The following is a 24297-nucleotide window of genomic DNA, read 5'->3' as shown; positions in this document are numbered from 1 at the left end:
CACCGCAGGTCTCTAGGGACAGCGGCTCAGTTTAATGGTTTTAAAACAGGATAGCAATTTGCATCCAATGCCAAGGCATTCATCATGAGCACACAAAGAGGTGAGCTTAGGGATCTGGGTTTGGGGCGCCCTGTCTGTCCGTGGATATTCCCTTCTGAGTCAAAAGAGAGAAATGACCGTTAGGGTTGACTGGAACCACAACAGGGCTGGAGAGATGACCGTTTGGGTTGATTGACCACCACAGATCCACTACAGAGCTGGAGGAGATGAGATGACCATGGGTAGGCTGAGTGCCCAATGCCTATACACCCATACAAGGCAGCAGCTAACCGCTTGTGGTTGATTGAGTACCTCCATCTCACTTATTATGCTGTGTGTGTGTGTGTGTGTGTGAAAACAAGAGAGACCAAAGACTTCACGGTCATGGACGTTTTAAACTGAAACAATTTAAACAATTAAAACAAACAACAAAACATTAAAGCAGCAATGGATTGTGGGAAAACAGTTGATCCAGTTTGGTTTTTATTAAAAGTGGAGCTTTGGAGGTTGTCAGTTTTAACATGTCTCTGGACAAACACAGGCCCACACCACAACAGCCCACTTGAGGTCCACTTCTGAAGACTGTAGACAATTACAAAAGGAAACCAAACTAGGAAACAGATAAAACAACTTGGTCACTGAGGCTAAAAACCCACAAGGGCACTATGGCATCCAGAACGGTGGAAAACATGGTAGACGCCTGTGAAAGCTTTGAGGAACCAATGTGCACAGCTCTTCTCACATCACATCACACACACACACACACACACACACACACACACACACACACACAATAACCTGTCTTTCAGGTCTACAGAGTGTCCCCACCTCTCCTGATGCACAGACTGTTAAGCACCAGAGCTCTTCCCACTTCAAAACACCGCAGAGACGCATGGATGCCTAGCACAGTAAAAAAAAAAAGTCTAGTCTTACAAAAATCTGACAATCCAGTGAATCATTCAGATGGGCCATAGCCTTCCCTATGCTTGTAGAGACAGGGACACATGACACAGAGGAATTACAGTCGAGTGAAAGCAATGGCATCCTCAGTAGTACGGCCGGCGCGGATTGTTCTAGAAGAAAGACAGAGAGAGTGAGAGACAATTAGTGAAACTCATCATCATCCTCCTCATCATGGTTAAAATGGCTGCATCTCCACAGACTCTGTTGGAATGCCTTGGTGCCATGTTCCATTCACTTACACTTCTAACACGCTGATTTAAAATGGAGCCTCTCGCCACAAAGACACCATCTGACTCCTTTCAGTTAATTCACATATATCACAAAGCAATCAATAACAAAAAACAAAATGTCATCCAAATGTCTCAAAAGTTCAAACCTAAACGCATACCGAGCTCTCTATTTAAAAACGGGATTGTTTCAAGCATACAAACTCACAGACCCAGACAGCTGCAGACACAAGCTTGTATCTGGCTCAGGTGTGGGCCCGATCCGGCCCTGTGCTGGCTGCTGTTGGGCCTGATGCTGGGCTCTGGATGTGTGTGTGTGTGTGTGCGTGTACGTAAGCCAGCGCTGCTCACCAGAGGGTTGGGTCGGAAGCGGTAAGCCAGCATCATCCTCTTGCGGAACGCGTCATACTCGTCATCGTTTTTAGAGAGCTCAGCCGGCCGGTCCACACCAAAGCCTGCACCGTCCACAGCTGTGGTGCCCCTGCAGTGGACACAGACACAGAAAAATATTCTGGTAAATATAGTTTACCAGAAATACACCAGCAGTAAAAGCACCCAGAAACTGTTTAGATTTTTTCAAACATATGACCAGGCGGCACCTACAGCGGTCAAGCGTAGTGCACCTAACAGTATACATCCTGTGCCTCCAATGGTACAGCAGCATGCTAACCACCCCACCCCACCCAACCCCACTCCACCCCAGGGTTAGGTGTCAACTGCACCTGTGCACAGGGGCCTTGATGCCCTGCCCCTCCGAGCCCAGGCCGTCGCCCTCCTTCCAGCCCATTTTCATCAACATCTGGAAACCGAGGTTCTCCACCGTCAGCTTGAACTCCTTGTACTCCGAGTAGTCTGGGTCACGACCCTCCTGCAAACACGCAAACACACACACACACACACACACACACACACACACACACACACACACACACACACATGATACAGAGATAGAGTTTCATGATTTCAGCACAACCCACAATACTGCTGACTGGAGTTGCAGAATTTGTTTTGATGGTTTATCTTAAAAGCTGATGAGCACAAAGCCAGAAGATGTTGAGATCAGAGGCCCAGCCCTGCCTCATCTTAAGAGGGCCAGCCCTGCCTCACCTTCAGTGCTTTGAACGTCTCCATGAACTTCTCCAGCTCGTCTGGTGGGAGGAAGTCACCAATGAAATGCTTCCCCTTGCCCATCTCCGTCAGCGACTCCGCCCACTCTGCAGTAAGACAATATATCAGCGATCAGTGATAAAATACCAGCCCAGACCTGCTAAAGAAATCTGCTAAATGGCACGTATGGTATCCAACCATGGATTATGTATGGATTCAACTTTTTAGAACAAATAGCAGTGAAATTGCTGGATAAGGAGAAGGAAGTCACCATGGGTAGCATTGGCACACTATACATCCCACAGGCAAAACACACAGAAAAGGACACACAGAAACACACTCCACCATCTAACTGCACACCCACATACACCCTCTCCCTGACTGACTGACTGACACAAACACACACACACACACACACACACACACATCTCACCACGCGTCTTCTCCATCTCCATCTTGCGCAGGCGATGCTCCCAGGTGCCCGAGTGTGTGTCCACCTCCTCGTCGCTGTCGTACTCGTGCTGGTGGTCCCGCACGGCCTTCTCCCACATCATCTGCATCTCCTGCATCGCCCTCTTATGCTTCATGATCATGTCAAACATCTCCTGCATCTGATTTTTACACACACACACACACACACACACAGAAGAAAATAGGCTACACAATCAGAAAGAAATATAGAAGATTTAGATATAGAAGAAAACTAGACACACTGATACGATATCAGTAATAGATCAAAACATATGAGGGTCAGACTGCAGAGCTACTTCCTGTTCCTTTTCAGGCTTTAGCTGGGCTAGAGTTCATGCCCACGGCTGGCTCCAGTCCACATCTGATGGCTGCTAGACAACCTCAGCTTTGCTTCAGAGCTAATCAGTAGGACTTGTCTGACTGAGGGTTCACACAGGGGTCAACGTCATGACGCTACACCGGCCCCACCCCTGCTCATCACCGCCTTTCACTGTTGATGCATTCCAGAGCAGTGTTGGCATTCTGTGACCAGGGGCCTGTACTACGAAGCGGGGTTACTGGCTTATCTGGGTAACTTCGAGAGTAACTTGATCACGTGTGGCGTAACTTCCCGATTAACCCGTACTACGAAAGGTGGATAGGTTTTAACCGAGGTATGCAGCCATGGCAATTTACACTGCATCTCAAACCTGCTCCGAGCAGGTTATGTTCTTGGTTAACCCGAGGTTTCCGTTAACCACACCCTTTATAAGTACCACCCCTGCACTAACAATTTCTCCCGAGACAATGTCAGCGTACCTGGATGATCCATACGACATTCGAGTGCAAATCGCGAGGGGCTCTCTTCGCAGGGTGAGGGGTTTTAGAGATAGATAGGTTTTAGAAATATATACCCGGACAATATTCTCTATGAAGATATAGATTGTCAGCCAAGGGAATTCGTTATCTTTGTCAGATGATCTAGGCAGACGTCTCTAATGTCACCCGTCATAGAAATGCCCTTACCTTGACAATTCATGTATTCCATCGGTGATGCTGAACATCTGAGCAAGAATACTGTATGTCCGAAAATAAATCAGACCTAGGCCTACAGTATGCTGAACATCTGAGCAAGAATAGCCTAAAATAAATCGGACATAGGCCTAATAAATTAAAATCACCATTTTAACAAACTTGTTGAATTGAATGTCGCATCACTGTACCCTGCTCATAAAGGCTACACATTTCCACAGCACCAGAATCCGACTGAATGCCTCCCTCTTACGGAGTTGGCCATATTTGCGATGGCCAACTCCTCTGCTACTGTAAAACACTCTGGTGCCTTAGTGTTCAAAGATACCTTTTTCTTGTTAGCTGTAAAACAGAAGCCAAGTGAAGGCTATAAGCATACTACATGTTTTCATAATTAAAGATGAACTGAACTGGAATTTGAAGTAAAGGTGATATAACAGATGTATTTTATTTTTTCTCATTGGTACAATGATTAAAAAGGCTGAATTTATTAAAAGGGATAAAATTGTAAGTTGAAAGTGTTGTTGTTGTTACACGGGCGCCGCCATGTTGGATTTCAACAATCGGCTACGTCACTGGCATGGTAAGCTACTCTGCACTAGCACTAGCAGCCATAGCAGATAATGAGTCTGAGGCTAGCTGACATGGCTGAGGAAACTAACATTAGGCCTAGCTGAGTTACATATTGGCCATAAGCCGTTTATCATAGGCTAGCCTACATCACAAAATCTCATACAAAATGAAACCAAACTAGTGAAACAAAGGCGAATACTTTAACAGGGGAAATTAATTGGGCATGAATCATACTGAACGCTATTTTGTCAATGAGCAGAAACACACACGACATTCAAACTATTGATAAGATGTGCACTATGGAAACTGGTCTGTAACTTCGGGCGAATAAATGCCATTGACTCGCCATATCCTGACTTAAAAAAAACCTTGTCTTCCTTACTTTATCGCAAACTCGGTGGGGCAGCTTGTAGTCTTTTTCAATTCATAGAAGGGCGAGCCCACAGTCTATGTGCCATGGAGCCTAAGTTTCAACTTTGGCTTCGTTCACCCAATGCAGTAACTGGTCGCAATTACAAAGTCCGGGAAGGTTCGTTCAATTGTTTAAAGTTTTAAGTGCAGTAGCCTATCTGTCCCCTTTGGAATAATATCTGGAAGTAGCCTCAGATGAGGTCCAGTGTTAGATAGGCTACCATACGATCCAACCTAGGAGAGGGCTAGCAGCTAAACACCTTTGAAACACTCTTACATTGATGGCCAAAAGTATTGGCACCCATGCTAAAGTTGACTGAAAAGAGGAATATAAAATCATCTTTTGGAAATTGATCTTAATGCCTTAAGTGAAAAATTAGGAAATATCTAACCTTTAAGGACACCAATTTTCTTAGTGAATGAATAATGTATCATAAATAAATGTTCTTCCTTAAAATACAGGGGTCATAAGTATTCCCACCCCTATGTTAAATTCCCATAGAGACAGGCAGATTTTTATTTTTAAAGGCCAGTTATTTCATGGATCCAGAATACTGTGCATCCTGATAAAGTTACCTTGGCCTTTGGAATTAAAATAGCCCCACATCATCACATACCCTTCACCATACCTAGAGATTGGAATGGGTGTTATTTCAGTTAGCCTATTAGCTGGTTTGATTTGCATTGTGCATTGTGATTTTTGTACCCATGTGTACCCTGTGTGTGTCTTTGGTCTGTATGCAATGTATCCATTGTTTATCCCTGAAGGATTAGAATTCAATGAAAGCCTGTCTAGAGGCCTTTTGCTTATCACCAGGTGTGAAATGTTAATGTTTGTAGACACAGTGAGGGGTCAGGCCTCTGACACTCCCCAGGAAAGGGGGGTAGTTTTAATTTAAAAGACAATAGAAGCCAACAGACTTGGCACCAAAAGGCCACGTCCCCACACACCACACCTTTACATTGCATATTCATACTAGTAGGTCACTCCTTCTTTTGTTTGTAACATAAATTTAGTATACACCTCTGTGTAGTTAGAGAATCTGGTGAAACCCATGATGGAGTGACACAAACATGCCATCTCTCCCTTGAGGGGCACTGGCCCCTCATTGAAAAGAATAAAAGCCTGGATCCTGATTTTCCATCGTCCTAAATCTTAAGAGAAATATGGTAGTAAAAATATACTATCAGCACTCATAATGATTCTCAACTTTTTACTGCATTGCCATGAGCAAAGTAAAGGCAAAAAAGGTGTTTCTTTGTTGAACAAATTAGAATGCAATGTGAGCCTTGAATTGGATGCCATGCAGGAATTTGCTAGGATCTTAAAACCGGATTATGAACATGCTTTGCCATAGAGAAACACACGATAGCGTTGGATTATAAACATACTTTGCCTGAAAAACAGACAAAAACGTGGGGTAAGTCCAGCTATATTAAGTTATTATTTTGCTGTCACTTCGTCTGTTTTATAAGCCCAGCATGTCTTTCATCTGACATGCGTGGCATTTCTATCCGAACACGGGTCCGCGAGTAATTCAAACGAGAGTAATGGGTGTGCAGCGTTGGTTTGTGTACATGACGTTAATATTTTGCAGTCACTTTGTCTGTTTTTATAAGCCAGAAAGATTGATATACATGGTACCAACGGATAGCCCTGTGTCTCCTCTTTCATCTGATATGCTTGCCATATCTATGCGATCACAGGTTCGCGAGTAATTCAAACGAGAGTAATGGGTGCGCAGGTGAACGCAGAGAAGTATAGACTGTAAATATGATGCAATTTGATTTAATTTCATGATTTCTTTAAAATTTTTATACTTGATCGTTCAGACAAGTGCGTAGTCTCTTTGGAAAGCCCCACTTCTTCTCTGTCATGCAAGGTTTCATCTCGCTGCGATGAACAGTCGCAGAGCAATATAACAGAGAATAAAGAGTGTGTTTTTTGACGCACTTTGCATCAATCGGGTTCTAAGGGTTAAACATTCAATTATCCTTATTACTGTAATCTATATGCCCACTTCTGAATTGTGTTGCATCTGTAGGCCTTTTTATGAACTCAAAATAGGCAATTTAATTATTTCAACTCATTTCAGACATTCCGCAAGCTATTAATCCTCCGTAACACATATTTGAAGAACATGTGGAAATAAAACTTTACTTTTAGGCATTTAGGCTACCCGATCTGCAATACGTTGCCAACAGCCTTGCCTTGCTTTGTTTGCTGCCGACATATCTGATTTTTGTCGTAGAGTGAGTTTTAATTCCTCGTAACAATAATTGTGCATTCCTCGTCCGTAAAATAAGGTGATCGCGTCATCATTGAAAGTGGTGACTTGCGCTGCCACCCGCCCCTTTTATGTGAACGCGCACAAACTCCAATTAGGTTAACCCCGGTTCAACAAATCAACTTCTTAATCAGCGTCGTAGTACCGATTAACTCCACTTATGATAACCAGGTTTTGTCAACCCCGGTTTAACAAAGTAACCCTGGGTTACATCTGGGTAGGTTAAGCTCCCTTTGTAGTACAGGCCCCTGAGCTTTCCTCTGCTGGCCTGATGTTTTGTGATGGGTGTATGAAGAGAGAACCCTGCAGTGTAGTTGGCTGTTTGGGAGATTCCTGTGTTGTCATTGGCTGTTTTGGAGAGATTCCTGCATTGTAGTTGGCTGTTTGGGATATTCCTGAGTTATGATTAGCTGTTTGGGTGATTGCTGTGTTGTGATTGGTTGTATGGAAGATTGCTGTAATGTTAATGACTGTTTGAGAGATTGCAGTGTTGTGGTTGGCTGTTTGAGAGACAGTTGCATTGTGATTGGTTGGGTACCTCCTGTTGCTCCTTCAGCTGTTTCTTCTGGTCCTCAGAGAGTTCAGTCACGCCCACCAGGCCTACCGGCTTCCCCTTCTTATAACCCAGTCCTGCCAGCTCCTGAGCTAAAGTTCACACACACAAACACACACACACACACACACACACACACACACACACACACACACACACACACACACACAGGATATATGAATCAGTGTACGCACACATCCTCAAAAATGTGCAATCTTAGTCTACAAGTCATCTATTACCAACTACAAGCCATATATGGAAAAAGCAATAGAAGGTCAAATAATTGTAATCTATAAAGTTGACATAACCCCAACCACATGTTTAATGTGTGTGTGCGTGTGTGCTGTGAGTTACCGGACAGTGCTGGCATGTCGGGCTCTGTGTCGACGATGGCGGTGGGAGCGATGATGGGGGGGATGGGCAGGTCCACCTTGTCATCCTCGGCGCCCCAGCGGCTCTTGCGTTTGCGCTTGGTGGCGGGGGCTCCTGCGGCGCCAGGGGCCTCGTGGCTGGGAGCAGAGTGCTGGGGAGGGGAGGCCTGTGCTGGGGCTCTGGGGGCCCCAGGAGCAGAGTTGCGGGTGGGGGAAGGAGAGGTGGGGCTGGGGGGGTCTCCTGTCCTCTGGAACTCCTCCACCTTCTGCCGATAGAACTTATAGGCCGCACTCTGGGGCTCATACAGGAAGCTGTGCACACAGGACACGGGGAGGAGGGCAGCAGGGCAGCAGGGGTCAACACAACAGCCACACTATCTGTGTTGTGTACAGGTATGAATGTGTGTAGGATTTGTACAGTGTACAAGTGAATGCGTTGAACTGTGCAAAAGTGTGTGGATGAGAATAAAAGTACATGTGTGTGTGATGCATGCGAGAGAGTGAGAAAATGAATAAGTGAGCATGTGTGTTACTGTACAGATGGTGTGTGTGTGTGTGTGTGTGTGTGTGTTCACCTGAACGCAGGTTTGTGCTGAAAGTGTGTGTGTTTGCGCCTGTCTCCCCTGAATGTGGGGTGGTTCCGGTTGTAGTGTGTGTGGCTGGGTGTGTGTGTGTGTGTGTGTGTGTGTGCGCGCCTGTCTCACCTGAATGCGAGGTTGTCCCGGTTGTGCTGTGTGTGGCTGTGTGCTGTGTGTGTGTGTGTGTGTGTGTGTGTGTGTGTGTGTCACCTGAACGCAGGGTTGTCCCGGTTGTGCTGTGCTGCCATGGCCTCCACCTCTGGGCCGCCGTCAGCCACGAACCGGGCCAGCTTCTCCGCCACCTCCCGCGTCTCGCCCGCCACTGAGGACGAGACTTTAAGCAGCACGTCAGTGTGTCAATACTGGTGCCCAACAAGGGAGGAGGAGGGCCCTAACCACTCACAGTCACAGGGCACACACAGTCGCCCAGCCAGCCAGACAGACAGCCACGTAAAGTGGAGCAATTCCCCCATTCCGCCTATTTTCAACACACTGGGTGCCCATTTAGCGCTACGGGGGGCGCCACCTCCCACAAAATGAGTCAACATAACAATATTACATAGTGCAATTCCAGGCCTCCTGGGCGCACATCGGCAATGTCAGAGACATTCTCTAATTCTGGTTAAAAATAGTTATGGAATGTGTGGCAGCGCTCCTGGCTGATATGCCGCAGCAATGGTTAAGGAATCAGGCAAATTGCCACTAGCACAACTCAAACTAGTACAACTCTGTACTAGTATAGTACACACTGGTATAGCCACAATTCGAGAAGACGAATGAAAAAACAAACTTTCTACTTCTGTTGCCTCGATACCTTTCAAGAGAAAATGTTAATTGTGTGGCTTTATGCATGATGGTGTGTGTTTTTTAAATTGTCCTAAAATTGTTGAGAATTGCTCTAAAACTTAAACTGTTTACCATGTTGTTAGTCGCTTTGGCTAAAAATGCGTCAGCCAAATGTAATGTAATGTAATGTAATGTAATGTGTGTGTGTGTTAGCTTGTGTCACAGATAGTGTCTTACCATGAGTGTCTTGTGTGTGCAGGAGGAGTATAAGGTTTGGGTTTGTGTTATAGGTAGTGTAGTAGTGCATCCATCTGGAGACGGCGATGCCATGTTTACCCATAATGAATAGTACAGCAAGGATTAAAATAGCACAATGCATTCTGTGTTTGATCTAAATCCTGTAACATACATCAATGTTTGGATCTGTAAATTATTCCTCTGTGTGTGTGTGTTATGTCTACAGCATCACTGTAAATAAGAACTTGTTCTTAATGATCTGCCTATTTAAATAAAGGTAAAATAAAAAAATATATATAAGTATACTCTTTTGATCCCATGAGGGAAATTTGGTCTCTGCATTTATCCCAATCCGTGAATTAGTAAAACACACTCAGCACACAGTGAACACACAGTGAGGTGAAGCACACACTAATCCCGGCGCAGTGAGCTGCCTGCAACAACAGCGGCGCTCGGGGAGCAGTGAGGGGTTAGGTGCCTTGCTCAAGGGCACTTCAGCCGTGCCTACTGGTCGGGGTTCGAACCGGCAACCCTCCGGTTACAAGTCCGAAGCGCTAACCAGTAGGCCACGGCTCCCCTGTGTTGTGTGTGCAGGAGGAGCTTCAGAATTGGGTTTGTGTGTGTGTGTGTGTGTGTGTGTGTGTGTGTGTGTGTGTGTGTGTGTGTGTGTGTTTGTGTTTGTGTCTTACCACGAGTGTGTGTTGCGTGTGTAGGGGCGGGCTCAGGTCTGGGGGTGTCCCTCCTGATCTCGGCCACGCGCTTCCTGTAGTATAGATACTCTCGGCTGTTTTTATCCTGCAGGAACCTGCAGCAGACGGGTCAAGAGTGGGAGGGAGGGAGAGAGATAGAGAGTGTTATTCTCCATAAGAAGCTACTGAAGTATTAGAGGTTGTGGATGCTCAAACAACACATGGAAGACAGTACAAGATGAGTAGGGGACTCATAGAGCTCACTACAGAGCACTACTTCAGCTTTGATATGAGAGTTTGTTTGTGTGTGTGTGTGTGTGTGTGTGTGTGTTTGTGTGTGTGTGTGTGTGTGTGTGTGAATGCAAGACTCGCGTGAAGAGGCGATTGTCCTTTGGTGCGTATGCATGCGTGCGTGTGAGAAGAGGGGTTTGTCCTTGTGTTTGTGTGTGCATGTAACAACACTTGCATGAAGAGGGCATTGTTCTTGGTTGTGTATGTATGTGACTCACATAAAGAAGTGTTGTCCTTGTGTCTGTGTGTGTGTGCATGCGTGCAAGGGTTGTCCTTGCGTATGTATGTATGTATGTATGTATGTATGTATGTATGTATGTATGTATGTATGTATGTGTGAGTGTGCGTGCGTCAAATAGTATGAGTGTGAGTGTGTATGTGTGTGTGACTCACGTGAAGAGCGGGCTGTCCTAATGTGTGTGTGTGTGTGTGTGTGTGTGTGTGTGTGTGTGTGTGCGACTCACGTGAAGAGCGGGTTGTCCTTGTAGTCCTCCATGGCCTTGCGCTCCAGCTCGGCCCCTCCCTCGGCCACGAAGCCGGCCAGCTTGTCCATGATGCACCGCAGGTCCTGGTCCTCTGGGGGGGAAACTTTAAGCAGGCTATCAGTACCCAGCCACGCGCCGACCCACCGACAGACTGACCACAGACTGACCGACCGACTGGCCGCACTAACCGCACACTTCAGGTCAGCCCATTAGGACAAAGGGCAGGGGCCACGGCGTGCGGGCCACCAGCGGGCATCGGAGGTGGTTACCTTTCAGCTCCAGGAAGTGCACGTCCATGCTCTCATGGTCCGCCTCGTCGCCCTCGTCGTCGTCCTCAGTGAAGACACTGGGCTTGGGCGGCCGCGTCGGCGCCTTCTTGGCCTGCGTGTAGCTCTTCAGCATGCTGCTGATGCCGAGGCCAGGACGCTTCCCGATCAGGATGTGCTTTTTCGGCGGCCCGCCGGACGCAGGGCCGGGTGTGGAGGGGGCCGCTGGGCTGGAGGACAGAGAGGGGGCCTTGGCCACATTGTTGGAGCCTGGAAGGGGGGGGGGGGTGTTAGACCACATGTTCCTCACAATCTACACAATCTAAAGGTGAGAAACCCTTGGGAAAAAACAGGCTATAACTAATGCTAAGAATATCAGACCATGTGAGCTCCACTAGCTGTTCCGATGTCTCACCTGAGTCGCTGCTGGGTTTATCCTTCTGCATCTTCATGAACTGCTGCAGGAAGCTGCCATCGTTCACAAACTTATTGGATGTGGATCCCTGTGGGCTAGGAATGCTGATAACAGAAAACACGCCAACCCAACATAACACATTAAAGGGAGTGTGTGTAGAATTTGGGTAGTCTCGTGTTGTCTTAAACATACCATCATGTCCATGAAATTAGTCTACTGTCGCCTTACATGAATTGGATAAAGCGTCTCTTGAGGGACATAGTAGTAAACGAGTGAGTACTGCCCAAAGCACAGGCAAAACCGTGTTAATTTTAGCGGAAACCTGGGCAACACAGAACTATTGGGTATTTCAAAACAGTTACACCAACATATATGTACATCTACATATTATGTTATTATTTCAGGTCATTTCTATAGATAACCTCACAACTTTAATGCTAAAACACTAAAATACATAACCATCCCATCACTCCCACCCCGGAGACCCAGCTCCCCGATCCTCCTCAACCCCACCTGGGAACAGGAAGGGGCTTAGCGGGGGCAGGAAGGTTCCTTTTGGCTTGTTCGGCCATCTTGGCCTCAATCTCCCTCTTCTTCTGAGCAATCAGCTCCTCCTGACGCCTGATGTTAGCACTCATCTTGCTCTTCCACGTGTAGTTCTCTGCAAGAGACGAGACACTATGGCTGCAGTCCCATTTTCTGTCCAACTGATCGCCAGACAACACAGGCATCACACCCATACTCATTTCAGCTCCTACAGGCCAGGATGACCTTGAATGCTCACTCTGAATGCTCTTAAATCAGATGTGACTTGTGCTTCCTGTTCAAACAGTCCTGACTGAGTGGACTCGGAGTCTGGTAATAATGATGGACAGAACTGAACTTCACACCTCACCCAGCACAAAGACTTCTGAGCTCTGCCTCTGGTTTTCTGATGTTTTTATTTGACATTTGTTGAGACCTTGAATGTCCCACATGACATGTTTAGAGATGAGTCAATGGTCAACCCTATGCATATATATTCAGACCGTACCGTTTGAAAGGCCAATTGTGGCTATAAACGTAAAGCAATTGTGATTAACCCATTATTGGATTGGGCTAACTGTGCAGAACATCAGCAAATTCCCCTGAAGAAATCTAGCCTAAACATTAGACCTAGGACGATTTGATAACTAACTTCCCCTTGCCAGTGCACTCTACACCCAGTCAGACCCCTTCATAAATCTTTGCTATTCCTACCATCCTGCACTTATGCTAGACATATTATTTTCAACGACAACAAAGTTTGCTCAGAAAACATCACATTTCCTTATTTTGCAGAAGAGGTCAGGGGACTGCAGGCTGACCCATGTATATGATTAATGTTAACGTTAATCTTGTTTTTAGCTCAAGTTGCCATAGCAGGCTAACTTGGCACATAGTAAGGTTAATCCATTCCGTCTCTGTGTTTTTTTCTCCTTTCTGTACGAGTTGCATTAACCGTTTGATCGATATGAGATACTCTATCAGTAAAATGTGTCGATAGTATTCAGATAAAATAGATATTCGATGTTGCTAGGGAACAACGATTAGCCACAGGTAGCAAACCCTGTAGCAAACTGACCAGGCTTTGGCAGTAACGTTAGCCTACCTCTAACGTAACTTATCCTAGCTTTTTGCCTGCGTATAAGTAATTAATACACAGATGTTGCACGGCCTGAACTACCTGATGTACCACGCGAAGATGTTTTTGGTAAATATGTGTGAACATGGTCTCCGTTTAAATGGCGAATTTGCTGTACCATTTACCTGGGTCATTCGAGTCCATCGCTGTTACAAAGACACGCAGCGGAATCTTTTTCCGGTCTCTACCACCGTCTTCCGGAACACCAAAAATACATTTGACCAGGTGGTGGCGCTACAACACAACGATGATTCATGTCACAGCCGTACAACTCTACCTACCTACATATCTGGTTCATGCTCAGAACAAACTGGAAAATGACGAACATCACCGTTTCATAACACTATATTTTGTGAATATGGGGGGCAGTTGAACACATTTCATGCGTGGAAAGAAAACACGTTTTAAACGTTTAAATCAAAATAAGAAATTGTTACACGTGTAGTGAAATGAATGCATTAAATGCCAAGCTCTTATGAGCTTTGAGCAAAAAATAGACGATCTAAAATGTGTATTGCTTTACGCACGCGTTAGAACCGGTTAGAACGCAGCTCCCGAATACTGTGTCTTTGTGTGTGGTTTATGTCCCTTCCCGTGACCCGTACTGGCTGTATCTCGATTTGAGTCCCGCAGTGTATCAGAAGATGGCGGAAGCTCCCCCACGGCCCTGCCGGTTTTTCTGTCACCGATGCTCGGAAGAGATTAGTCCACGTCTCCCGGTAAGAAACAATATTTGGCAGCTCTCTCCGGAATCCTGAAATGCCTTGAGAATAGACAGGAGATAAGACGTTATGCCTTAATTCACCCATGATAAGGTGTCGAAGGCTGCTCTCCACAGTAGCTGCCAGACTGCAAACAACGTAGTTAGCGAGCTGACCAGACTTCTTAACCAACCTAGGTTACGTTGGGTTACCTCAATAGTTTTGTGGTGTGCACTACCGCCTCGCTTGGAATGTGAAATTGAAACATTTCTGTAGCAGGGACATAATTTGACACCTGCACAGGACAACAGCTTTCTCTTGGCAGTGATGGTTAAACGTTGGTGTTTGCCACCACCACTAACGTTAGCTAACGTTACGTTTGGCAGGCAGTAGCTAGTGAGCTAACTTCACAAGCTGACATCCGAAAATCCCTCACTGGCAACGAGTCATACTTAGTGAGATGTAGGCTAAATGCTGGTGAACTTGATAGACAGTGTGTGTCACGCTACACATATGTCAGTCAGCTAGTTACTTGCCCATGTTCAGTGTAACGGATCATCAAGCTAACTTAACATCTGTTTGTTAGCAAGCTATGTTGTGCTCAATGTTGAATGGGTTGTGAAGATGTTGGCTGTTATGGTAGTTGGTTGCTGCAACCAAAGTTAACATGGCTACTATGACTGTGACCAAGGTGTGATTTATCGTATGCAAGTTAACCTAAAGGTGGGAATAAACAATGAGCAGCAACATAAGCGATCCATGGCAAGCAGTCCATAGTCTTCTTCACTTCCAGCATGCTCATGCTGTTAGCTGTGTGTAGCCTCACTTAGAGCAAATAATCTATTATCCTTCCACTGGTTCATAGTTGCGTTACCCCCTGAAGTCATGGCTCAAGCATCGTTCACGGAATAATCTATACCCGTTTCCAGTAGTGTCTGAGCCAAATTGACAAAACTGCACTGCAAGACATGGGCTGTTTTTCTAATACGTTGTCACAGCACCACCCCAATGACACTATTCAGTATCACAACAATGTGCGTGAGGTATGTAAACAATACTGTCAATACCACTGTCCGTTTAAAACTCCCCGTGTGGCGGTCTCTAGGCCCCGTCATTGTTTCTAAAGGCTCTAGAATGAGCTCAGACCGCACTGAACGAGCTCGTGTGGGACTCAGGTGGCACTACTATAGGAATTTTACCGAAAACACCTTGCTTTTGTTATGCATGCAGTGAGTCCTCTTATTCAGGGGCTCCGCGCCAGAAACCCACTTCCTAGCTCTTGACTTCCCAGGGTTCCTCTTCTCAGTGGCTTCCCTGTTGTCTGCTGTGTAACATCACAAGCCTAAAGCTGTACGCGTGGCATCATAGTTTGACATGGAAAACCCACAAGCTTGGTATTTCCCAGTAGTGTAAGCCTTAATACAAACACACGCCTGTGTACTTGCTATAGAGGGTTCAGACCTCGGCATGGCATGGTGCTATACTGTATTCTGTAATTGGATAAATCTTGAATATGTTTTAATAATACTACATTGAATTTTCTTGTTCTATTCCATCTGAGTGATACATCATATTGTTGTGAATTTACTGTAGTTTCTCTCTCGCTCTCTCTAGGAATACACCTGTCCACGATGTGAATCAGGTTTCATTGAGGAATTACCTGAGGAGACGAGGTAAACCCACAGGTCTCTCTGGCCTTGCTCTACATTCACAGCAGCTAAAAATGGGTGGGAGGAAGCGGGATCGCTGGAATAAGGGGCACAACATTCTTTAGTGTGCCAGGGTCCTCTCATACTTAAACAGACACACACCAATGGATCTGGTAGTACCATAGTCTAGGTTATCGCTGCGTCAGGGCCAGAACTGGGCCAGATCCACCCAGTTGGCTACTGTTCGGGCTTCATTGCTCATTCCTTTACACGGTTTGCCTAGGCTGCTCTAGATGGAGAGATGCCTGTATCGTCAGACGGGGGCTGTTTAAATGCTCTGGGAAGCTGAAAGGAGAGTGTGTCCCTACAGGGGCTCTGAGGTCAGAGTGGGGGAAAGTCAAGCAGTGGATTTGGCCCTCACAGGCGCCTACCTACCGCCACCGCTGCCAGCATCCTCATCTCATTAGGGGGTTGCTTAGCAACGGGTAGCACAGGTTGTTAGAGATACAGCAGCCAAAAAGGCATTGCACTGCTTGCCTACACTGGGTTCTTTGCTTCAAAGTTGTTACTGAGGTATTTGATCTCTGTGAAAAAAGAAGTTGTTCAGGTGGTCAGCCTCTTGGCACAGAAACACAGAAAGCTCTGACCATGCTAATTCACCTGCTAGAGCCTCAATTAGACACACACACATTGTTTTTTTTTTCTATCTCTGGCTCCGCATTGTACATGTTGGGAATGCTTCAAACATCTTTAGCAAAATATCTGGATGAAACCAGCTTAGTCAGTGAAATGAGTATAACCTTTATTTAGAACTCAAAGATACTGAAGGTTCTGTCACACTTAGCTGAACCTTTCCAACTGTACCTATGATAAAAACCAAGCAGCCTGTAAATTCAAGTAAAAGGTCTTCTGATCCAACACAATATAAAATTCAACATGAAAAAGTATTGATTTTGGCATCTGTAGGTTTATTGCAGAGCACCATGTTAAGAAGTGCAGTTGTTGTGTGTAGTCTGTATGTGCCCTATTGCATCTTGTTCTGCAGGAGGCTCCCAGACCTAAACTCCCCAGAGACCATCAGCCCCTAAAGAGAACTAATCCTCTCCCTTTGGTTCCTGTCTAGTGCTGAGAATGGTTCCTCCTCCTCCACAGCCTCTAGCAGTGAGCAGAATCGTCCCACGTTTGAGGTGAGCCCCCCCCCCCCCCCCCCCCCCCACACACACACACACACACATTGAGCTTGTGCCCTTGGGAACTTTATTGGCACAAGGCATGAGTCTTCTCTGGAAGATCTCCTTGAGTTTTAGCCATCTAGAAAGTACATGATCTGTATTGTTATGCATTCAAGTGTGTAGTGATTATCAGTACCACTTGTAGTTGTTGTAGTGGTTATTATGGTATTGGTAGTAGAAGCTGTAATCTTTAATCCTTTTGATAGTAGTATGTAATAGCTATTAAAGATAGATAGTGTTAGTAATTATTAATAGCAGTATTAAAAGCATTGTTAATGTTAGGTTTGTATTTGTATTAATGTTGTGTCTCTGTTTGGCAGAATGTGGACCAGCACTTGTTTACGTTTCCACACGGCTACGGTCAGTTTGCGTTGGGCATCTTTGACGATGGCTTCAGCCTCACACCAGGTCTGCAACCGCCGGAGGACAACCGCGACGCTGAGAACCGCCGTGAAAGGGAGATGGCGTCAAGGCAACGTTACGGCGCCCGGCAACCACGCGGGCGACACGTTCCACGAAGACAGGGGTCACGGGGGCACGAGGGTGTGCCCACTCTAGAGGGGTAAGCTAAGCAAAACGAGGGTGGTCCACTGTATAGAGGGGTAAGCTAAGCAACACAAGGGTGTGCCCACTCTAGAGGGGTAAGCTAGGCAACACGAGGGTGGTCCACTCTAGAGGGGTAAGCTAGGCAACACGAGGGTGGTCCACTCTAGAGGGGTAAGCTAAGCAACACAAGGGTGTGCCCACTCTAGAGGGGTAAGCTAAGCAACACGAGGGTGGTCCACTCTAGATGGGTAAGCTAAGCAACACGAGGGTGGTCCACTCTAGAGGGGTAAGCTAAGCAACACGAGGGTGGTCCACTCTAGATGGGTAAGCTAAGCAACACGAGGGTGGTCCACTCTAGAGGGGTAAGCTAAGCAACACGAGGGTGGTCCACTCTAGATGGGTAAGCTAAGCAACACGAGGGTGGTCCACTCTAGAGGGGTAAGCTAAGCAACACAAGGGTGGTCCACTCTAGAGGGGTAAGCTAAGCAACACGAGGGTGGCCCACTCTAGAGGATATATGAATGATGTGAATACACACATAAAACCCATTTTCCTTGACAGTGGTCTGTTATACAGAAAAAACAGACCTCCGAATGTTGGGAAGGCCCAACATTGAATGTGCATTCTGCTGCATATTGAAGAGTGTGTAATAATCTGTGATGAAGAATGCTACACATGGCTTTATCTAACAGCTCTGAAGCTTTACACTGGCTTATCTGCTACATTCAGGTTTATGCAGTTAAGAAGCTAAAAACATAATCAGATCAGAAAAGCACAATTGATAATTCTTCTGACAGAAAATTAACCAGGATATGTTTTTCTTCCTACAGAATCATACAGCAATTAGTGAATGGAATCATCGCGCCAACTGCTATGCCTAATATGGGCATGGGACCATGGTATGTGCCCTTGTACAAACCAGGACTGCTTACACATAGAGACTGTTTAATTAGTTAAAGGGACACCAGGCAAGCTTGATGCTTTTTCTCTATGAAACTCCCCCTCCCTCGGTCTGAAGCTCTTTTCCTTTTCTTTGCATCAAGGGTTTTTGCTGCTTCTTCGCTGGCTCTGCCATTATACACACGTTTGCAACAATCGCTAGCGTTTCGTTAGCCTGCCTCTGTGCTGTATGCAGGATGTAAACTGATCCTGCTTCGGTCAGCGGGTAGGATACACCAAACTTGCAAGTGGGATATTCTTCTTACAGGCAGTAGGGGCGAGAGAGTCTTCATTCGCCCTGTAATGAGTCATTTAAACATATACCGACTTACGAAGATGATTAATTAACACGAAAACGTTGCCTGGTGTCCCTTTAATAGATACATGTTAACTTGTAACATTTCAAATTTTGTGTTTGCATACAATGCTAGTTTTAAAGCAGTTGATACAGTAAGCTAAGATAAGGACGGAGGTGAGGATTTAAAGAGATGAGAGCAGGCTTTCATAGAATGCTGAGGTGTTTGTAGTGTTTCCCATACATTGACTAATCTGTGGCGGGACGCCACGAAATAAAAATCGGCCGCCACAGATGAATATATTTTATGTTTAATTTAATTTAAATTAAATATAAGGTCAAATCCTTGCATTGCCATTGAGCTGCGCTTTTTACGCACGCAGCCTTTCCTTGCCCCGCTCTTTCTTGTAGCCCGCTGCCCCTCCTCTGCATGTGCATTTAACAAAATATTCACGATTGTTGAAGGATTGTTGTTGCCACATAGAAGCATTGCATAGAAGACGTCTGGCTAAATTGCTATTAAATCCGCTTAGCATCGTGACCATGCTGCGCAAATTTGTTCAAAACTGCTGCATTGAAGTGAACTCTAAGGTCTTTCATAGGATGCTGAGGTGTTTGTGTGTTTGGTATTAAAGAGATGAGAGCAGGCTTTCATAGGATGCTGAGGTGTTTGTGTGTTTGGTGTTAAAGAGATGAGAGCAGGTTTTGGGGGGCTGATGCTGTGTGTGTGTGTGTGTGTGTGTGTGTGTGTGTGTGTGTCTGTGTCTATCTGCAGGGGCATGCTTCATTCCAACCCAATGGACTACGCATGGGGTGCCAATGGACTAGATGCTATCATCACACAAGTGAGTCCTCAGGCTTATTGCTGCAAGGAGCTTGTGCACACGTGTATGCATGTGTGATAGTAAGGGCTTTCAGATATAACCTCCGGAGTATATGCGGAGGTTTGTCAAACGGAGGTTCTACCCGTCCGTTATACTGACCTTATACGGACCTATGTGTGAACGACATACACGCACATTACAGAATCTCCGTGTGGTTGTCGAGTGAGGGGTGGGGGCTTGCTGAGTTCACTAAACAAGAAAAATCTATTGTGCATAGGCTAATACTTGAAGTAGTAGCATACTTGAAGCTGACCTACAGTATTTGTATGTGTGCTTCAAATAAACACATTTATCTGTTTTCAACGTTATGTAGAAGAATTACTCGGCTATGGAACCCAAATCTGGTTTGCGTTGGAGAAAGCATGCACAAACTTTATGGTAGGCTACCAGCCAATTCAGTATGCTAACTCAAAGACTTCAAGGCCATCATATAGCCTACAACGTTTTTAAACAAACAAAATACTAACATAACAGTGAAGTGGCTCATTTTTTCATAGTTTATTTTTCCAAAAGCATCCTCTTCCCATGTGTCTATATTGCATTTACGTAAGGAGCTTGGAACAAAGTTGGGTTTTCTTTGTTTTCATTTTCTCTGGGCATATTTATTCTCAACAATGTCGGGCTCAGCAGTGAGGTCATGAGAAGGCTATCAATGAACAGAAAACTGACCGTGTTGGCTAACAATTTATTAAATACTCCTGTTATTGTCGTCAACGACGTCATTGTAGGGTACTGCCTTTTCAGCGCCTTCTGCCTATGATGATTTGGTCTTTTGAATTCCTTTGGCCTTGCGATGCGGTTGTAGGCTACATCAACGTGTCTCTTGCCATTCCCTTCACATGTTTTATCACAATGCTGTCTGCCCTCATGGACAGTAGCTCCGTGATGTCTGCATCTTTCCAGGTCGGAGATTTTCTGGACAGCACTATGCCACTCCATCATGACACTGGCATTTATGGCCTTAAGTCAGATTTAAGTGCCCCCACCACATAGGCGCATGAAAGAAACGTCATCAACACGCCCTCTCACTAGGTTTGAATTTTAACCACATGTTCTACGCTTCATTCAGACACAGCACATTTACATAATGTCTGGAGGAAATACTAGGGGGGGAGCAGTAGAACAACCGGCTAAGTTCGGACTTCCATATGACCGTTTATGTATATACGGCCCCACCGTTTAACATCTGCAGAACCTCCGGTCTTACACGTATGTCTGAAAGCCCTAAGTGTGTGTTTTCTGCTTGGTGATACAGTTTCATACTCACAGTGGTTTCTGTGTGTGTGTGTGTGCGCGTGTGCGTGCACTTACTTCACTATTACCCTGTCTGCTGTGTGTGTGTGTGTGCGTGTGTAGTTATTAAATCAGTTTGAGAACACGGGGCCTCCGCCAGCTGACAGGGAGAAGATCAAGAGCCTCCCCACTATCCAGATCACACAGGAACACGTGGGTGAGTACACACACATACGCACGCACGCACACATTCACACACACACGCATGCACATACACACACACACACACACACACACACACACACACACATCTCTCACACTCTCTATCACTTTCTCACACACGCACAGATCAGCTCAAGTCTCAGTCTCACTCTGTAATTCAGATAGCTTAATTGGCGCAGGACAGTTCTTGTACCATGTTACTAAAGCATAGTGTCATTAGCATAGCATAGAATAAATCAAAAGAACACAGACAAGCTCTCTCTCCCCCTGCCGTGTGCCAGGTGCTGGACTGGAGTGTCCGGTATGTAAAGAAGACTACGGCCAAGGAGAGAACGTCAGGCAGCTCCCCTGCAATCACCTCTTCCACAACGACTGCATAGTACCCTGGCTTGAACAGGTAAGGATACGGCCGCAGGTGTGTGTATGTGATGTAAAGTTTGTCGCCTGAATGTAAATTTAAATACAGATCAAGTCAATTTATTTATATATATATATAAAGGCTTTTTGCCTTTATTCGGATAGGACAGTGAAGATAGACAGGAAGGAGTTGGAGAGAGATGGGGTGGGATTGGGACATGACCGCAGGCCGGACTCGAACCTGGGTCCCCGTGGGCACTTGGACTCGTACATGGTATGGGCGCTGTAGCCTGTTGCGCCACAGCGCCCCCCAGCAATTATATTTTACGCAACAGGGTTAACCAAAAGTGCTTTACAAATTATTACATATGAATAATAATAACAGGCAGAAAGTGCAGCCTTAAGCTATGTTCAGACTAGCCGTTTTCTTTTCTGCGGCTGCCGGCGTCCGTTTTACATTATAATCCTGTGGAGTAGACGTCCGTTTTACATTATAATCCTGTGGAGTAGACGTGTTTTCAAAAAAGTCCTCGGCTTTATTTAAAACGCCACCGCAGGCATATCAGAGCTGTTTTTAAAGTTGAGAAATGTTCAACTTCTAGCAGTAAAACGCCCCTACGTCACGCTGTTTTTTGACAGCTGAACAATCACAAAGGAATAACCGAAAAAGACGCTAGGCTTCTTTTTGACAGCTGAACAATCACAAACGCAAACACAGCAAATTGTGTTTCCAGCTCTTTTTACAGTTTCTGTAAGACGTATTGCAATATATCGCAATATGTATTTTATCGCAATATATCGTGATGTATTGTATCGTGACCTCATGTATCGTGATGCATATCGTATCGTGAGGTCCTTGCCAATACACAGCCCTAATAATGATGGAGTAGAGGAGAGGAGAGGAGAGGAGAGGAATGGAAGAAAAGAAGACGAGAAAAGACTGGAATGGCGGGGTGAGCCTGCTGATGTAAAGAGAGGAAAGGTGCACCCCCCCCCCTCTCTCTTTCTCAAATTCAAATTCAAATTTGCAGACACACAAACAAAAACAACACCAACTAAGAAAAGTAAACTTACTGCTAAACTTCAACTTCAATTTTTTCTAATCTACAGAAATAAAAGAACTTATGACCGTAAACTTATATTTCTAAAACAAAAACTAAAAGAAAGTTAACCATAGGAAAAAAGGAAACCTCTTACCTTATACTTGAAATATTGATGTTATTGAAATGCATATACACTAGTACATAAAACACTAACATAAGATTTTGAAATGTTAACATGTCACTCTGGTTTTGTGGCAGGTCATTATGTAATCTGCTGCAATTTAAGCTCTCTCTCTCTCTCTGTCTCTCTCGGGTGTGGCTGGGCCTGCTGTTAGTGCTACACAGGGCATGAATGAGCTGCTGTGTGTGGAGTTATGGAAATGAGATGTGTAAATTATGTGTTTTTTCATCTGAATTACTCTGATGTTCTTTATCTGTCTGCCCCTGTTTCTCTCCCCCCTTTTCCCTCTCTCTCTCTCTCTCTCTCTATTTCCATCCCTCTCTCAGCATGACACGTGTCCAGTATGCAGGAAGAGCCTGAGCGGTCAGAACACAGCCACGGATCCTCCTGGGTTATCTGGAATGAACTTCACCCCTTCGTCGTCCTCCTCCTCCTCCTCCAGCTCCCCCAGCAATGAGAATGCCACAAACAACTCCTAAAACAGGACAGACACACACACACACATAGCACGGCATTAATGAAAACACACACACATGCATCAAGGTGTCCAGAGCACCAGCCCTGGTTAGCCCAGGCTCTCGAGGCCAATTCCCCCCTACCCCTCCTTCAGCCCTCAGGAGCAACATGCAGGAAAACAAACTCTCAACTCCACAGAGGGAGGGACTTTTCATTTTACTCCCTTAACCCCCCCCCCCCCTTATTTTCCTATCCTTTCCCACTCCCCCCCCCTCTTTTACTCCTAAGCTCCCCTAGGGCCGCTATCTTTTCTTTCTCAAACCACAGTGAATGTGAAGTTGAATGCAGTTACTGCACCTCAACCCAACTCAACTGTAGGAACTGTAGGAGGCACTGTGGCCCAGGAGCAATGCCAAGGGAACCACACAACACGACACAACACAATATGGACTGCGCTCTGAGAAGCACTGGGGCTCAAATCATTATCGGAGACAAACTTAAGTGTTTTTAGGGGGTTCTGTTTGTGGGGAGGGGAGGGGGGATGTGAGAGGAGATGTGAACATACATAGAATCATATTTATTTAAGAAACGAAAAACAAAATAAATAAACAGGTTTTCTGAAGAGCTGTTGGACTCAAGAATATATCTCTAAAGTGGAGCTCGCACACCGAGCAGATTGAGTTTTTTTGTTTGTTTGTTTTGTTTTGTATTATCTCTTCAGTATTTATTTGCACATGACTGACAGCGCCAAGAAGAACAAGGTGTTAATGGAAAAAAGAAAAATGAAACTGCTAAAGAGAAGTGCATCTCACAGATCACCTTATCATACAGTATAAACCTCGTCATTCTCTGATTGGATGAGGCTGTATGAATTCAAGCCATTTCCTCTCTGATTGGATGAGGCTGCCTGGACTCCAGCCATTTCCTCTCTCTGATTGGATGAGGCTGCCTGGACTCCAGCCATTTCCTCTCTCTGATTGGATGAGGTTGCCTGGACTCCAGCCATTTCCTGTGTGATTGGGCAAGGCCGTATTCCTGTGTCATGCTGCCAGGCGGATCTGATCCAGTTAAGCACCGGTTCCGATCCAGCTGTGACCACGCTCTCTGGGTTCGCCAATTTCACAGAATCAGCCAA

General features: G+C 45.6%; 2 protein-coding genes across 2 annotated transcripts; one reads left to right on the top strand and one right to left on the bottom strand.

The window, feature by feature from the left end:
- Window positions 1-505: 505 nt before the first annotated feature.
- On the bottom strand, window positions 506-13586 carry sugp1 (SURP and G patch domain containing 1). The gene is made up of 14 exons (XM_076294333.1): window positions 13550-13586; window positions 12275-12422; window positions 11762-11865; window positions 11350-11616; window positions 11060-11183; window positions 10305-10420; window positions 8803-8926; window positions 7998-8326; window positions 7629-7735; window positions 2770-2947; window positions 2337-2443; window positions 1952-2097; window positions 1581-1710; window positions 506-1112 (listed from the first exon to the last, which is right to left on the bottom strand). Exons 1-14 carry the CDS (start codon window positions 13566-13568, stop codon window positions 1086-1088), a joined length of 1926 nt encoding a protein of 641 aa, XP_076150448.1. The 5' UTR covers window positions 13569-13586; the 3' UTR covers window positions 506-1085.
- A 462-nt stretch (window positions 13587-14048) lies between these two features.
- Window positions 14049-23786, top strand: rnf126 (ring finger protein 126). Its single transcript, XM_076294332.1, has 9 exons — window positions 14049-14143; window positions 15740-15798; window positions 16898-16961; window positions 17327-17568; window positions 18383-18451; window positions 19562-19631; window positions 21027-21120; window positions 21407-21522; window positions 23033-23786. Exons 1-9 carry the CDS (start codon window positions 14069-14071, stop codon window positions 23183-23185), a joined length of 942 nt encoding a protein of 313 aa, XP_076150447.1. The 5' UTR covers window positions 14049-14068; the 3' UTR covers window positions 23186-23786.
- Window positions 23787-24297: the final 511 nt, after the last annotated feature.

Source organism: Alosa pseudoharengus, unplaced genomic scaffold, assembly GCF_046254945.1.
Source record: "Alosa pseudoharengus isolate Yale_2024_CS ecotype anadromous, Long Island Sound unplaced genomic scaffold, YU_APseudo_1.1 YU_APseudo_1.1_scf_2, whole genome shotgun sequence".
Classification (NCBI taxonomy): Eukaryota; Metazoa; Chordata; class Actinopteri; order Clupeiformes; family Clupeidae; genus Alosa; species Alosa pseudoharengus.
Note: the sequence above shows the minus strand (reverse complement) of the source record. Positions and strands in the feature narration are given on the sequence as shown.

Coding starts and splice junctions, on each gene's coding strand:
- rnf126 (XM_076294332.1), top strand. CDS start 14,069: ATGGCGGAAGCTCCCCCACGGCCCTGCCGGTTTTTCTGTCACCGATGC. Junction 18,452..19,561: donor AATATGGGCATGGGACCATG/GTATGTGCCCTT, acceptor GTCTATCTGCAG/GGGCATGCTTCATTCCAACC. Junction 21,523..23,032: donor TAGTACCCTGGCTTGAACAG/GTAAGGATACGG, acceptor TCCCTCTCTCAG/CATGACACGTGTCCAGTATG.
- sugp1 (XM_076294333.1), bottom strand. Junction 11,866..12,274: donor AAGCCCCTTCCTGTTCCCAG/GTGGGGTTGAGG, acceptor TTCTGTTATCAG/CATTCCTAGCCCACAGGGAT. Junction 11,617..11,761: donor TAAACCCAGCAGCGACTCAG/GTGAGACATCGG, acceptor CCCCCCTTCCAG/GCTCCAACAATGTGGCCAAG.